This window comes from Rattus norvegicus, chromosome 2, assembly GCF_021556685.1.
Source record: "Rattus norvegicus strain SHRSP/BbbUtx chromosome 2, alternate assembly SHRSP_T2T, whole genome shotgun sequence".
In the NCBI taxonomy this organism is placed as follows: Eukaryota; Metazoa; Chordata; class Mammalia; order Rodentia; family Muridae; genus Rattus; species Rattus norvegicus.
Genome location: NC_141535.1, coordinates 174,309,823 through 174,323,919, shown reverse-complemented (window position 1 = coordinate 174,323,919; position 14,097 = coordinate 174,309,823). Strand labels below are relative to the sequence as shown.

At 46.9% G+C, this 14,097-nt stretch overlaps 1 protein-coding gene across 6 annotated transcripts in view; it reads left to right on the top strand.

Annotated features, from left to right (window-relative positions):
* Positions 1-14,097, top strand: part of Kirrel1 (kirre like nephrin family adhesion molecule 1) — a 93,296-nt gene that overhangs the window by 32,896 nt on the left and 46,303 nt on the right. For 2 of the 6 annotated variants that reach the window (XM_087624336.1, XM_087624335.1), the window contains exon 2: positions 1,244-1,386. The exons of 2 other annotated variants lie outside the window; for them this stretch is intronic. In XM_087624336.1, coding sequence (XP_087480462.1) covers positions 1,254-1,386 — 133 coding nt within the window. In that variant the 5' untranslated portion in view covers positions 1,244-1,253. 6 annotated transcript variants of the gene reach the window in all.

Genomic DNA, 14,097 nt, shown 5'->3' with positions numbered 1-14,097 from the left:
CCTGAGTCCAATTCCCAGCAACCACATGGTGGCTCACAACCATCTGTAATGGGATCTGATGCCCTCTTCTGGTGTGTCTGAAGATAGCCACAGTGTACTTATGTATAATAAATAAATATTTAAAAAAAAAACAACAGTCTTCTCCATGCCGCCAGTGGGCAGTTGAATGGGTTGTAAGGCAAATAGTTATGGGGTCCTATGTTTAGATAGTGATGGGGCAACCTCAGCCCCCTCCAGCCGTCCGTAGCAATATAGTGAAATTTATTCCCCAATATATAGCAATTTCATCTCTGAGCTTTTAATACAGAATAAGCATATATAATTAATGTAGGGAAGAGAGAGGAAGTATGAGGTTGCAGCTCTGAAATCAGAAAGATAAGAGTTTTAATCCTAGACCACCGAGTAGTCAGTCACATATGTGAGGCCAGCTGACTTATCCGAGTTTGCTGAGCCTCCGCTGATTCATATGCACTTGAGAAAATTATCTCTGCTGCACAGGACTGCCCAGAGAATTCAGTGGGATTATACGTGTAAAAATGTATAACTTGGGGGCTTAAAGTTGCCTTGTGAAATTTTAATTTATATTTTTAGGAGCTAATGCACGTGGCACAAACATTTTAAAAGTGTAGGATGATGAACTGTGGAAATCGCTTCTCCGCATTGTGCCCCTTCGGCTGCTCTCTCCTCTCTATGCATATTGGACCTCGACAAATCCTCTGTATTGAGCAAGGCATGGTCTGTGATTCTTCTTCTTCAGGCACAAAAATAGAAGTCTGGGCAGGGTACATAGGTCCCCTAAGGTCACTCAGATGAACACTGAGATTACGGAAGCCAAGGACTCCTTTGACAATCCTGCCATCCCCACCCTCACTTCAAACTCTCACTATGATTTTATAATTAGTGGAATTTATAATTATAATTTTAAGACACATTTTAAAAAGGGGTGTGTGTGTGTGTGTGTGTGTGTGTGTGTGTGTGTGTGTGTGTGTGTGTGTAGGAATGCGGGTGCCTGCAGAGGCCCAGAGAAGGCATCAGATTCCCTGCAGCTGGAGCCATGGGCAGTTGTGAGCTGCCTGGCAGGGGTTCTGGGATGTACTCCTGCTGGGATGGCCCATGGCATGAACTCCTAACCGCTGGGCCATCTTTCTAGCCCTAGACTCTTGCATATAATTTTAGATGACTTCTCTATCACCGGAAGCTGAACCTCCCACCTTAACGTCTTTTTTGCACTCGTCCCCAGCAGGGCTTTAGGAATGACTCTGGAGAACCGTAGCACATGTCTAATGACCTGCCAATCAAGCCTGCTCCCCAAGAAGCCCAGGTTTCTGAGTCAGAAGATGTGGGCTCCACACTTAGTCGTTGCTTATCTTATCTTTGTGACTTTGGGTGAGTTCCTCCATTTCTCTGGGAGTCTTTGCCTGTTAAGCAGTGTTGGTTGTTCCTTGTTTCCAGAAACTTGTAAGCTGACATTTATAAAGCCACATGCTACAAATTGTGAAGTCATAAGCAAACCTGGGATATTATTTCTCTCTGCAAAGCCTCAGGAGACTGAGGAATCCAGAAAGAAGGGGATTCGTGCTTGGAAGTGTCGTCAGGGGCTCCGAGAGAGTCTTGCTAGTCATGTATCCCTTCCCTAGATGAGGCTTCCAGAATCACGGTCCCCAGCCGTGGGTTGAGTGCTGCTGACTCATGCACTATTGACTGTCCGTTCCCTAGCTGATCTCAGCCCCATTTGCTTCTTCTAGTCCAAAGGGAGCAGTAATCCCATTATGAAGACATGTCTCATTAAGACATCTCTAAGATAGAGCCAGCTCTGTCGACTCTGGGTTGCTGCCTGCGAAGGCCTCTCCCTTCCCCCATTCATTAATGAATATGGGAGGTTTTATTCCCCCCCAACAAAAGTGTTAATTAGACATTGCTCTGAACAGGGATATTACACAAATGAATTAAACTTAAATCAATCAGCAAGCCAGCTCTGTGCTTCAGGTCCCCTGAATGAGGAGGGAATTGAAGGCTGTGAGGGAACAGGTGGCGGGATGTCTTCCCTAGTGGAGAATGAGAAGGATGCAGCTTCCCTCGGTTTTAGGCAGAGACCTCGGTTCTTACACTTCCTCTGCCTCCCCGTCCCCCTTGTATTATTTCCCCCTTCCCACCATATCCATACATACACACAAATGTCCTTGAGGTTTTGAGAGTCATGATTCAGTCAGTTTATGTAACTGAAGTTGGCCTGGATTTACCAGTGGTACCTCCTGGGTACCTTGTAGAGCCCAGGGCCGATACGTCAACGAGGAGTCACCAAATCCAATCACACCATCACCTTTCCCTGTGCCGTTGGGTCTTCTGGAGCCACTAGTTTTCTTGTCAGAAAACGGTGCCTGTCTTGCAGGTGTGTAGCGGGGAGAGCTACGTGCACAGTGAGTCCGCATGGTGGGTGATTTCTGAACTCTGTGAACTTGTAATACTGGTTGTCCCTTGTTCATTGACTGCAAAAACATAGAGGGAAAGACTGTGACCTTGTCCTTTGAGGATACCCAGTGAGTTATGAAGGAGACGGGCTGGAGAGATGGCTCAGCAGGCAAAAGCACTTATACTGTCTGTTAACCTGACTTTCCTCCCTAGAACTCACCTACGTGGTAGAAGGAGAGAGGCAACTCTTGAATAAGCTGTCTCCTGCCTACATGTGTTCTGTGGCAGGTGTCTGCATGTGTTCATGAGTTCAAGGCTGGCCTGGGCCTTATGTATAAGCAAGTATCTTCCCCCAACCCCCAGCACATGCATTATGTACATCTCAAACACACCACACATCATATATACACCACACACTTATCACACACAAACTTCACAAATACCACACACAAAATTGCATACCTGCATATGCACAACACATTATGAGGTATTTGGTATGTGTTGAGAAGTTGGAACAAGGATTCTTGTTGCTCTGATAAGGGGGCCAATAAGGAGCAAGAGATGTAGAGGAACAGCCATGAGTTGTGAGCCATGAGCCACCAGGGTTGTGCCAGGCAGAGGATATATGTGCCTCCATCTGGCAGAGTAAAGTTTGAACAAATGCATAAAGCACCTCTCTCTGTCTCCTCTGTCTCTCTCTGTCTCTCCCCCCCCCCGCTAAAAATTGATTTTCTCTCTATTTATGTGTGTGTGTCCATGCGTGTGCATGTGTGCATATGTCACCACACTTGTGCAAGATGCCAGAGGAGAGCCTCAGATCCCACGGAGCTGAAGTCACCCCTCTGACATGGCACTAGGAGCTGACCTGCAGTCCTCTGTGAGAGGAGCAAGTCCTCCTAAGCACTGGTCCATCTTTCTATCCCCTGCCTCCTTCGTTTTGAGGGGAGGGCTTGCAGTTCTGGACAAGGAGAGCTCTGTGGTCTTGTTCTCTGCAGTGCCTGCTCTTCCTTTCCTTGGCGCTCACTCATGGCCTTTCCTTACCACCAGCCCACAAGGCAGTTGTTCAGTCATTCTCTGGAGCCCATCAGCTCCTGTCAACCCTCAGTACACACCAGTGAGTTCTTGCTCAGACAGATGAAAATGTTCTTCAGTCTACGGCTGTTTGTTATTTTGATCTTTAGAATTAGGGATTGAAGCTAGGACTTCGTGCATACTCGCCATGTGCTAGGCACATCACTGAGCTGAACTCTCAGCTAGCCATTCTTTTTCTGTTTTAGCTGCCTCGGATTCCTACAGATGCACCTTTCACAATTTCCGTTTTGCTTTTACGTCCATCCAAGCACTTGGCATTCTTCATATTCCAGAAATCTATAACTGGAGCTAAGCGGTGCTATTGAAAAGTTGTTCTCCAGTATCTTACCCATTTCTCAACTTTTTTAAACTTTCCAGTACGATCTGACAGGAAAAAAAATGTCTCAGTCATGTGAAGTTTTCATTGTTATAACAAAATGGCCATGATTATAAAATAAATAGGAAGTTTGGAGGTTTCAGTCTATGGTGGTTGGCTATGCTTTCGAGCTTTTGGTGAGGCCGTCTGCCATAGCAGGAGCACACAGCATAGGAAGGCACTCATGTTATGGGAGAGAGGAAGCGAGTAAGGTAGAAGAGGGGTGCATGGCATGCCATCATCCGTCCCTGTCCCTGCTCAGTAGCCCAGCTGTCTTCCAGTATGTCCCATCTCCTAAAGGTGACACCACCTTTAATAGTCTTACGAACTAGGGGACACCCTCTCCACACATGGGCTACTGGAGACATTGCAGATCCAGACTGCGGAGAGAAGTCAGATGTGGGATCTGGTTTATAGACTCTGACCAGGAGTGAGGACTCGGGTTCACTGAACAGCCGAGATTCAGCTTCCTAGGGCTGAGATTTTATGGGTCAGAAATGAAAATGGATGAGAAAGTGATCTGTGAGTGCTTCGCTGCCCATCAATGCAAGCAATTATTTCTTGCTATTTCTGTGCACTCGGTGCTGAAGAACAGGAGCTCTTCATGGGCGACCTATCCCATAGGCTGGCAAAGCGAGCTTGCTCATGGGTTTGGGCCTATCTGGATATGCTAGAAAACCGTATGTTTGTTTTCCATCCCACCACATAGAAAGGAATTCTTTTTCTCTCATTAAAAAAAAAAATCAAAGCAGGCTGGAGAAATGGCTAATGGTTAAGAGAACTGGCTCTTCCGCAGGACCCAGGTTCAAATTCCCAATACATACATGGGGGCTCATAGCTACCTGTAACCTCAGTTCCAGAGATTCTCGCACCCTCTGGCTTTCATAGGCATCAGGCATATAAATGCAGGCAAAATATTCACACAACCTTTATACAAGAGAGGGAGGTCAAGACATACTAGAGAAAGAAAACCAACATTTAAATTATGTGTATTTCTACATGGATTTTGTGTGTGTGTGTGTGTGTGTGTGTGTGTGTGTGTGTGTTATATGTGTATGAGGGTGTGTGTGTAGTGTGTGTAATATGTATTTGGTGTGTGTGTTTGTGTGTATATATGTATCTTTAGTGCGTGTGTGTTGATGCGTGTGTGTGTTTGGTGTGTGTGTGTGTGGTGTGTATGGTGTATGTGTGTTTGGTGTGTGAGTAGTGTGTGTTTGTGTGTGTGTTTGGTGTGTGTGTGGTGTGTGTGTATGGTGTATGTGTGTTTGGTGTGTGTGTAGTGTGTGTTTGTGTGTGTTTGGTGTGTGTGTTTGGTGTGTGTGTGTGGTGTGTGTGTGTGGTGTGTGTGTATGGTGTATGTGTTTGGTGTGTGTGTAGTGTGTGTTTATGCGTGTGTGTGTGTGTTTGGTGTGTGTGTGTGTGTTTGGTGTGTGTGTGTGTTTATGTGTGTGTATGTGTATGGTGTTTTATGTGTGTACTTTTCTTTATTTCTGCTTTTCATTTTTTAAATTGCTTTTGCTTTGACCTTTCTTTCTTTTGCTTTCTTGGGTTTTTGTCTGGTTTGAGACCTGTAGAACAGAAGCGGCAACTTTTAGCAGCTGCCTGCCATTGCCTCCTGTCTAGGCAGCTCTTAAGCATCTTCCTAATGGGTCGATTACTTTTCATTTGGCAGTTTCTGTTTTCTTTTAGAGAAACCTGTTGAGAACAGCCCCCTTGGGACTAAGCCTGAGGCAATGCGCTTCAGAAGGAGAAATGGAAAGAGTTTGCGTGCTCTGTGGTCACACCTGTACACACAGCTTCACAGCAGTTTCTGACAGTCCTGCCATTGACTGACATTTTTCCTCCACCAATGGAGGGAAGGGATCAGGACTAAGGAAAGAACCTGCCCTCCAGTGGAAACCAAAGGTGGGGGAGGGGAGCGTGGATCCATAGGGAGCAAGGAGAGAATTCCAGCAGGAGAGAATGGACTTAGGAGTTTCTTCCCTTTTGTCTGCACCAGGCCCTATAGACTTACTCTATTCACTGTTGACTGGTTTACTTTAATTCACACAGAGGTCTGTTAAATAGGAATTAATGACCCCATTTTCTATTTTCTGTATAAGCAATAAGATCTAGAGAAATGAGGGAATATCTGAAATCCGAACTCATTTCTCTAGAGTTCTGGCTCCTTTTATCACGATCTCTTGGATGAGGGAATATCTGAAATCCGAACTCATTTCTCTAGAGTTCTGGCTCCTTTTATCACGATCTCTTGGATGAGGGAATATCTGAAATCTGAACTCATTTCTCTAGAGTTCTGGCTCCTTTTATCACGATCTCTTGGCCTTCCATGTCATCTTCACGATGAAGGAGCTACGTGTTACGGCTAGATGGAAACCACGTGGCTAATTCCATGGCTGGATGTGTAGATGGCATGTTTTATTCGTTTGTTTGTTTTATTTTGGGGACAGGATTTTACCCTGTAGCTCATTCTATCTTGGAACTCACTGAGACTCCCAGGCTAGCCTTGAACTTGAGGTTCTCCTCCTGCCTCAGCCTCTAAAATGCTGGGATCATAGGTGAGTGCTACCATGCAGATCTTGTTTGTATCTTGGTAATTTGGAGCGACATACTCTTACCCCTTACAGAGACATTTAGAAAGGTAAAGCACACTACAGGATTACACCGAGCCAAGGGGTAGATTTATGCCCTGGATAAATTTCCAGTTAGTCCTCAAATCCTCACGGATACAGACAGCCAAGACTGTAAGAGCTACAGCTAAAGCAGCAGCCAGGCTACAGGATCTGAGGGATAATCCAAAATCCTAATAGCTTGTTTGTTTTTTCAATGGAGAAGAAACCTTGAGTCTTGATTTTACAAATCAAAGAACAAGAATTCACATACTACAATGCAAAAGGAACTCCTCGGAGCATAGAAGCAGAGTGAGGAATTTCAAACTGTTCATTCATTCATTCATTCATTCATTGTTCTAGACATATTTTCTAGTGGAACTTCTTTAGATGGATACTACAGATCAGAGAGAGTAGACAGGGGAATAGGTTTGCAGAGCTACTCTGGGATGAATAATACAAAGCTCGTTGGCAGACTGGCACCAGAGGCGTGCTGCCCTGTATTTATGGATAGCAGACAGGGTGGGTTCCTGAAACCCTCCAGATAGACAGGGTCTACAGGAAGGAAAAAAAATAACAGGCTCTGTGGAAAGAAATCCACGAGTTCATGGGTAGTGTGAGTTGTCTAGGGTAAGGCCTTAGGAAGAGGGCCTTGATGGATAGAGTCCTACTTACTAGAGAGACTGACATAACCCTGATCAATCTACAGAGGGCAGAAGTCTTCTGCTTAAAAGCAAGAGGGTGGGCTGGAAGATGAATAAGATAATCCCAATAGCTGAGAGCTTTCCTACTCTCTGGCTTTAAAGGGGAAAGAGAAGACAATTTAGGGTGGAGAGCAAGCTGACTAAAGAAGAAAGACTCTGTAGGAGAGACCAAAAGGGCATCGAATGGGAGTGAGGGTATCCAGCTCGAGGACTTCGTGGCTTTTATCTGTGCTAAGGTTTATTTTAGCTATTCCCTTGGGGACCCTATGCATCTCTTGGCCATAGGGCCTGATTATCCCTTGCAATGGTATTCAGACAGCAGCTACTAGTATTGGGCCTTGACCAAGTTGCTACATCCCTCTGATATTTCTCCCTGGTGTGTGTGTGTGTGTGTGTGTGTGTGTGTGTGTGTGTGTGTGTGTGTGTGTGTGTGTGTGTTTGGGATTGCAGGGATGATCCACCAGTCCTCAGTGTGTGAAAGACGTTAACCACCTTTGCCTTCTCCAGGCATTGTAAACATGATATGGATTTTGTGTTTATGAAGTAGTCAGCAGGATGCCTGGAATAAGCATTTATATAACAATTGACCATGGTCTCCATTGTTGTTGGCCGTCACCCCTCAGCTGTCCTTCTAAACTCTGGATGTAGCCCTCTTCCAGGGAAGAGTACCCTCTGGTGGACCACACAGGGCTCCAATCACATAGCTTCCCTTTGGGGTTGGTTCTCAGGTAGCTGCTAGCTCATCTCGAGTGCTCTAGGCATCTGGTCTCTTTCCCCAGGGCCCAGAGTAGAGCTCGGGTGCCCCACGGTAGACCCCTGCCGCGTCCTCCCCACCGGGAATCAGTCTGTGGTGTCAGCTAGATCAGAGCAGTGCTGCCATGGTAGCTGCTGCTGCTTCCGGCTGAGTCAGGGTCTGGCTCTGCCTACCAACCTTCTCAGGAAGTTCTTCTTAGACTCACCACCGCTTATCTGCCTAACTGCTGAAGGAGGAAACGAGCCCTTTCTTCCCGACAGAGGACGGTCTCTGTAGAGGATTTGTTCTCTGGTTTGTGATCTGCATCCCACATGTCCATCGTTCTGCTTGGCCTTCAATTCCACATGTGTTTCTGTAGCATCTTCCACTCTGTGCCTCATATTGTTGTTGGCCTGGCGTTCGGCTGAATGGAGGCAGAAGGGTCTGGTCCTCCAGTAGCTGGAGGTGTCCCACAGTAACAGTGGGAGTGGACAGAGAGCAATAAGGAAACACAAACCTGTAACTATTGATAAATGTTGGGATGTGCAGACAAAATGTTAACACGGAGGACTGGCATCTCCAGATTTCTTTATACTTTGTCTTCATCTTTTAGGGATGCTTCTTGGTATGCCATAAGAAAATAAATCAATCTGGTTCCTCAGATCTCTCACACACTGAAGATAGCATAAACAGTATTCCAGTTGGCCTGGGCAGGAAAAAAATCCTAGGTGTGTGGAAGGAACATTAAGTAGGCAGATCCTTAGCCAAGACTACCAGGGAGGGACTTTCTTTTGTTCACCAATTCAGGATCTAGAACCAGGACACCTAAGTTGAACGGAGAGGCAGCATCCCATTGACCATAAAAAAGTGTTAGTGTTGCTTCATGAGTGAGTAAGCCCTGCTCTAGCCAAGCTCAGGAAAAGAAGACACATGCTGGACATGCTGGGTGGGGACTCCTGATTACGGAGGGAGAGTAGACAAGGTAAATGCCACCATCCCATCTTCTAATGCTGAGGGCTTCATCTCCCCTCCCAAGCTCAGCCTGCCTGGTCTTGCATCATAAGCGCTTGGGCTCTGCTGTCAATGCCTGGATCTAGATTGCCTTGGAGCTGTCTATGAGAGAATAAAATGGAAACGCTTAGACATCCTTTTACCTTTACGACCCTACAGAGTTCTCAGTTAGTTTTCTGTAACCAATTGCCAGTGGTAAAAGTGCTGGGTGCACAGCATGTGGATTCTTTTTATTTTATTATTTTTGCTCTCTTTACTGCCCCCAGTTCCTATCAGGTGGAGGAAACAGTACACTGACTTGTGACTGGGGTCAGAAGTAGTAGGAGAGTGGCAAGCAACACTGGATGAGGATGGCATGTCAGAACCCAGCAAACCGAGGCAGGGGTATAGGGACCCAGAACAAGTAGTGAGCCTCTGTGTCCCATTGTGCTCACATTTCTATTCTGCCCCTACATCTGGTCTTCAAACTAGGCTGTCCTCTTGGATTTCCCATGATCCCTGAGGCCACCGTCTGGAGGGGACCCTATGGCTTAGCACATTTGTTTCCTTCCTCCGCATTCCATGTGTAAATATGCCTATGATATAAAAATTGTCTGGCCCTGTGAGATATGAATTGCCTCTTTCAGGGCATTCTCTCCAGATGTCCTAGAGGTTGCTACATGTGTTCGTGCACTGAGCTCTGAGGGAGGTCCCAGAGGTAGGGATTGAGTCTGTCTCGCTCTTGAGAGAGAACGGTATTTGTCGCTTGTGGGTAGTGTTGTTATGGTTTTTTCTGTTGGTTTGTTTTGATGTGTTTGGTTTCTGTTTTTTTGGCAACCATGCCATCTCCTCACGGCTGTTGATGTGCTTAAAAGCGGAGTTCCAAAAAAGGTGACAGTTGATGCACAGGAGGCTCCCCTGCTGGGAGTATGGGACTGGGTCTCTCTGCTGTGTTTTCCCTCTGGGCAGCTCCTCTGCTCTCGCCCAGGTCTGGGGGAGTGATGTCATGCTCAAGTCCCTTCATTCAGTCACTGACTTGTTTGCTCCCTCAACCAAATTTACTGAGGCTTTTCCGTAAGCCAGTTTCCAGGTTCAGCCTTCAGGGATAGAAAGAGTAGGAGCCAGGCTCCCACTCTGTGTCTGTACTCATTTGAAGACATGCATGAGCCAAGGTCTACTGGAATGGCAGTGTCCCCACCCTGCCAACAGAGAAAGCAGAGAGGGCAGTCTAGACCGCCAGGAGCTCCTGACAGTGACTTGTGACCCTTCCCATGGGGAAAATGACTCAGATAGGAGAAGCCACAGAACAAAGTTGCCAGTGACCTGTTGGTAAGGAGGTCCAGCCTGGAAGTTCAAAGCATGGGGTGAGGTTGACCTTTGTACCCCTCTCTTGCCTCCTGTTTCTTGGGAGACAGCTAGAACATTCCTCAGAATCTTTCACAGACATTTCCATCACTCCACTCCATTGCTCGTGGCTTCAGCTTCCTCGTGTGAAGTAGGAGAGGTAGGAACCAGGTGAGATTATGGGATTGGAAGATCTTGATGCTACTGTACTGTTTGCCCAGTCCCTGCTGAGGGCTAGGCTGTCTGTGTACTGCATCCACTAAAGCCTTCTCCACTGGGAGTTGGTACAGTGTCCCTGCTCTGTAAGGAAGGAGGTGAATAGCAGCCAGGTGGCACAGGCAGGCAGCCTGTTTGGCCTTTGCCCCTCTTTGTTATTCTCTGTCTTCTGCCTGTGAAGCGCGGTGGTGTCTCATATTTAGGGGCATAACCAACACAGCACCTACTCTGAGGGAGTGGGAAGGAGAGGAAGAATGAGAAGCTGGATACATAACTGCGCTGTGAGAACCACATTGCAATAACTGGGAAAGAGACTACATGAAAAGTTTCTTGAAAATGTGAATTATGACAGTGAGAGTTCTCTTATACCCCCTCTCATGGCCGGGGTCGGGGGACTAAGAACACTGATGCCGGCCCCTCCTCTTCTCCTCCTCTGGTTCACCCCCAGCCCCTTTCTTGGCCCCTTCTGCAAGCTTCCCTACCCCAGCCTGTGGTCTTCAGCCTGCTGGAATCAGATATGGTCTTTGTCTTTCTGCCTGGCTGCTCCCTTTCAGGGAGCAAGGAAGGGCTCTGTGTCTGGGAATGCTGTAGCTCAGGGAAGCCTGGGGCAGCCTGGAGACCTTTCCTCTGTATCACCTTCCCTGAGACTGGCGAGCTCCGTGGAGGTGGAGAAGGCCTCCGCTTTCCCGGGTCACTGCTCAGAGGAGAAGGGGAAGCAGAGCAGAAAATATGGCCCGTGGAGAGGCCCGGGGAGCATGCTGGGCTGGTATGAACAGGGAACTGAGGGCTAGCAGCGTGGGTTGAGCCTCCTGCTCCCTATCTGCTCCCCCTCGGATCAGCCATGGATGTCTGAGAAGACCCATGCCAGGTTGGGTGGTGGCTGCTCCTGTGGGTTCACCATGCGCTCGCTGCTTCCCACCAGGGGAAGGCATACTGCTTGCTACCTTCATGCGATCTGAGAAGCATGGTGCTGATGATAAAGGGGCTAGTGAAATCTCGTGTCATCTTATAATCATGATTATTACTAATAGCTTCATTTACATAGCATGTACATGGCTAAGTGCTTCATACACTGTGGTTCATACACTCTTTGCAGCCATATTTTATAGATTAAAAAGAAAAGAAACCCCCAACGCTTAGGGGAGTTAACTTCATTTGTACATAGTGATAGTGGGGAAGCTTTGAGGCAGTCCATCAGCGCGCTCATGTTCTCTGTGGCCGACCCTGTAGTTAATCCTGGCTTTCCATCCCAATAGCTTTGTGAATCGTAATTGTTTAATTTCCCATCACCTCTGCATTCCCATCAGTACACTGGCATTAATGATGCGTATTTTCATGGTGCGTATTAGGATTCTCTGAGACAACTGCATAAAACATTCACTCGGAAGGGGTGAGCTGGAGAGCAGAGGTTATGCTGTACCTAGATGTGGGCAGTGTGGGCGTGGTCTTCCCTGTGTGCAGACAAGCCATGTCTGCAATACTTAAGTTCCATATATTGGAGGCATCGTGTGAACAAGGCTACTCAGGAGTGACAGAGTAGAAGGTAAGACCACTGCTGCCCACCTCCAGACCAAGGCTGGACCTCTTGTGAAGCCCTCCCTGGGGAGGGGATAGTCCTGTGCATTGTGCTGGGAGTTCACATCTAGAGAGAGCACCCAGTCTTTCTGGACATACACATTAATGAGCAGTAGATGGATACGGGGGACTGGAAGGATGGCGCAGCGGTTAGGAGCACTGGCTGAGTTCAATTCCCAGCAACCACATGAGGGCTCACAACCATCTGAAATGGGATCTGATGCCCTCTTCTGGCATGCAGGGGTACATGCAGATAGAGCACTCATAATATTAAATTAAACAAACAAACAAACAAACAAACCTTAAAAAAAAAATTAGAAGGACAGACAACAAGCTGCACAGCCTACTCTATCCACTTATCCACTTAATGCTTTAAAGTTTCCAGGTTTGTTTTCTAAGTGCTGGGTTGATAGTAATAACTAAAGTGGGAAAAGAAAATGCCTGCCTCTTGAACTATACAGGAAAGATCCCGTAGGTACATTAATAACATGAGTACGTGGGCTAATGGTAAGGGTTATGGAGAACAACAGAGCAATAGAAGGGGCACCTAGGATGTGGCAAGGTTGGTTTAGAGTTTAAGTTAATCAAATTTCTGTTGTTGGGACAATGCTTAAGCAAACTAAAAGGAGGAGAGGTTTACTTTGGCTCATGACTCTAGCAAATTGCAGTTGCTTGATTCCGTTGTCTTGGTGAAGCAGCATCGAGGTAGATGAGTGTGTGTGGCAGAAGCCTGCCTCATAGCAGCCAGGAAGCTGGGAGAGGAAAGAGCAGGAATCTTACTTTCTGCCATTAAGCCTTTCCTCCTAAAGATCTCACTGTCTCCCAGTAGCAGGCTAGGGACCAAGACTTTAGCATGCAGGCTTTGGGGAAGACATATAAGATCCAAACCATAACAGACTGGAGAACTTACTTAGAGATGATAACTTAGGAAAGAGAGAAAGGTGCCCTGAGAACAGCAGGTCCCGAATGTGCCCACAGTTGTCAAGGTAACACTAATTGGATGTAGTAAACTGAGGAAGAGCTAGGAGTTGATGTAATGGGTGGATATGTGTGTACATAAATGGACTGTGCAGATCATGAAGTCTTCAGTACCACGGTTCGCTTCTGACACTCACCACCCTGAGCTGGCAGAGTTCACAGTGTGGAGCGCACATCCCAACAAAACCCTCTGCACTTCACTTGGTAGTCTCGGCGCTAGCTCAGGAGTTCCTTGTGACACTTTTGGATTTGATAAATTCCTAAATAACTCACAGAGTTCAGAGAAGTACTATACTTACAGTGTCCGAAGGAACCTGCGGGTTGAGATTTGAGAAGGGTCTAGTTGGAACTCTGTGTCCTCTGCTTGAGCAATCAAGACTATCAGCCTTCCTAAGTCATGTTGTGCTCACTACACTGGAAGCAGCCAGGACCCTGTCTGTGTGTCTGGAGTGTTTACTCGAGTTTCACATCTGAGTTTGAACCCACTAGCCTTCCTCTCTCCCTGGTCAGGTGCACATCTGTCCAGCTTAGTCACCTAGTTACTGCCTACCATAAACCCAGGCATGGAGTTGGGCACAATGACCCACTCTTAATCTCAACACTGAAGGAGTAGAAAGAGGATCCGGAGTTCAAGGCTGTTCTTAGCCATATAGCCAGTTCAGACCATTTTAGACTACATGAGAACCTGTCTCAAACAAGCAAAAAACAAATCAAAGCAAAACAAAAACCAGCTATCAGTCTAGCATGAGTAAGAAAACTATTCCTGTCAGCTAAGTCCCAAGAGCTTAGAAGTTCTGTCCCAGGAACTAGGATAAAAGCCAGCAAGCTTTTTAGTGTAAGACTAGGTTTTGAAGGAATCTTCTGGGCCTGGACTTTCTTCTGAATGATTTCAGAAGCCATCTGTGGGTCAGAGGAGAGAGGAGGTGGGCAGAGGAATGAGGTGATAGAATTTCTGTTTGAATGACCCTACTCCGTCTGCTCTGTTAAGAGTAGACCTCAGAAGGAAGGGGCCAGGACTCGTAAGTGGCCACTCTAGCTGTCCAGGCAAACAATTTGGTGGGTAGCACAAGAGACACGTAACACCAGGGGCCC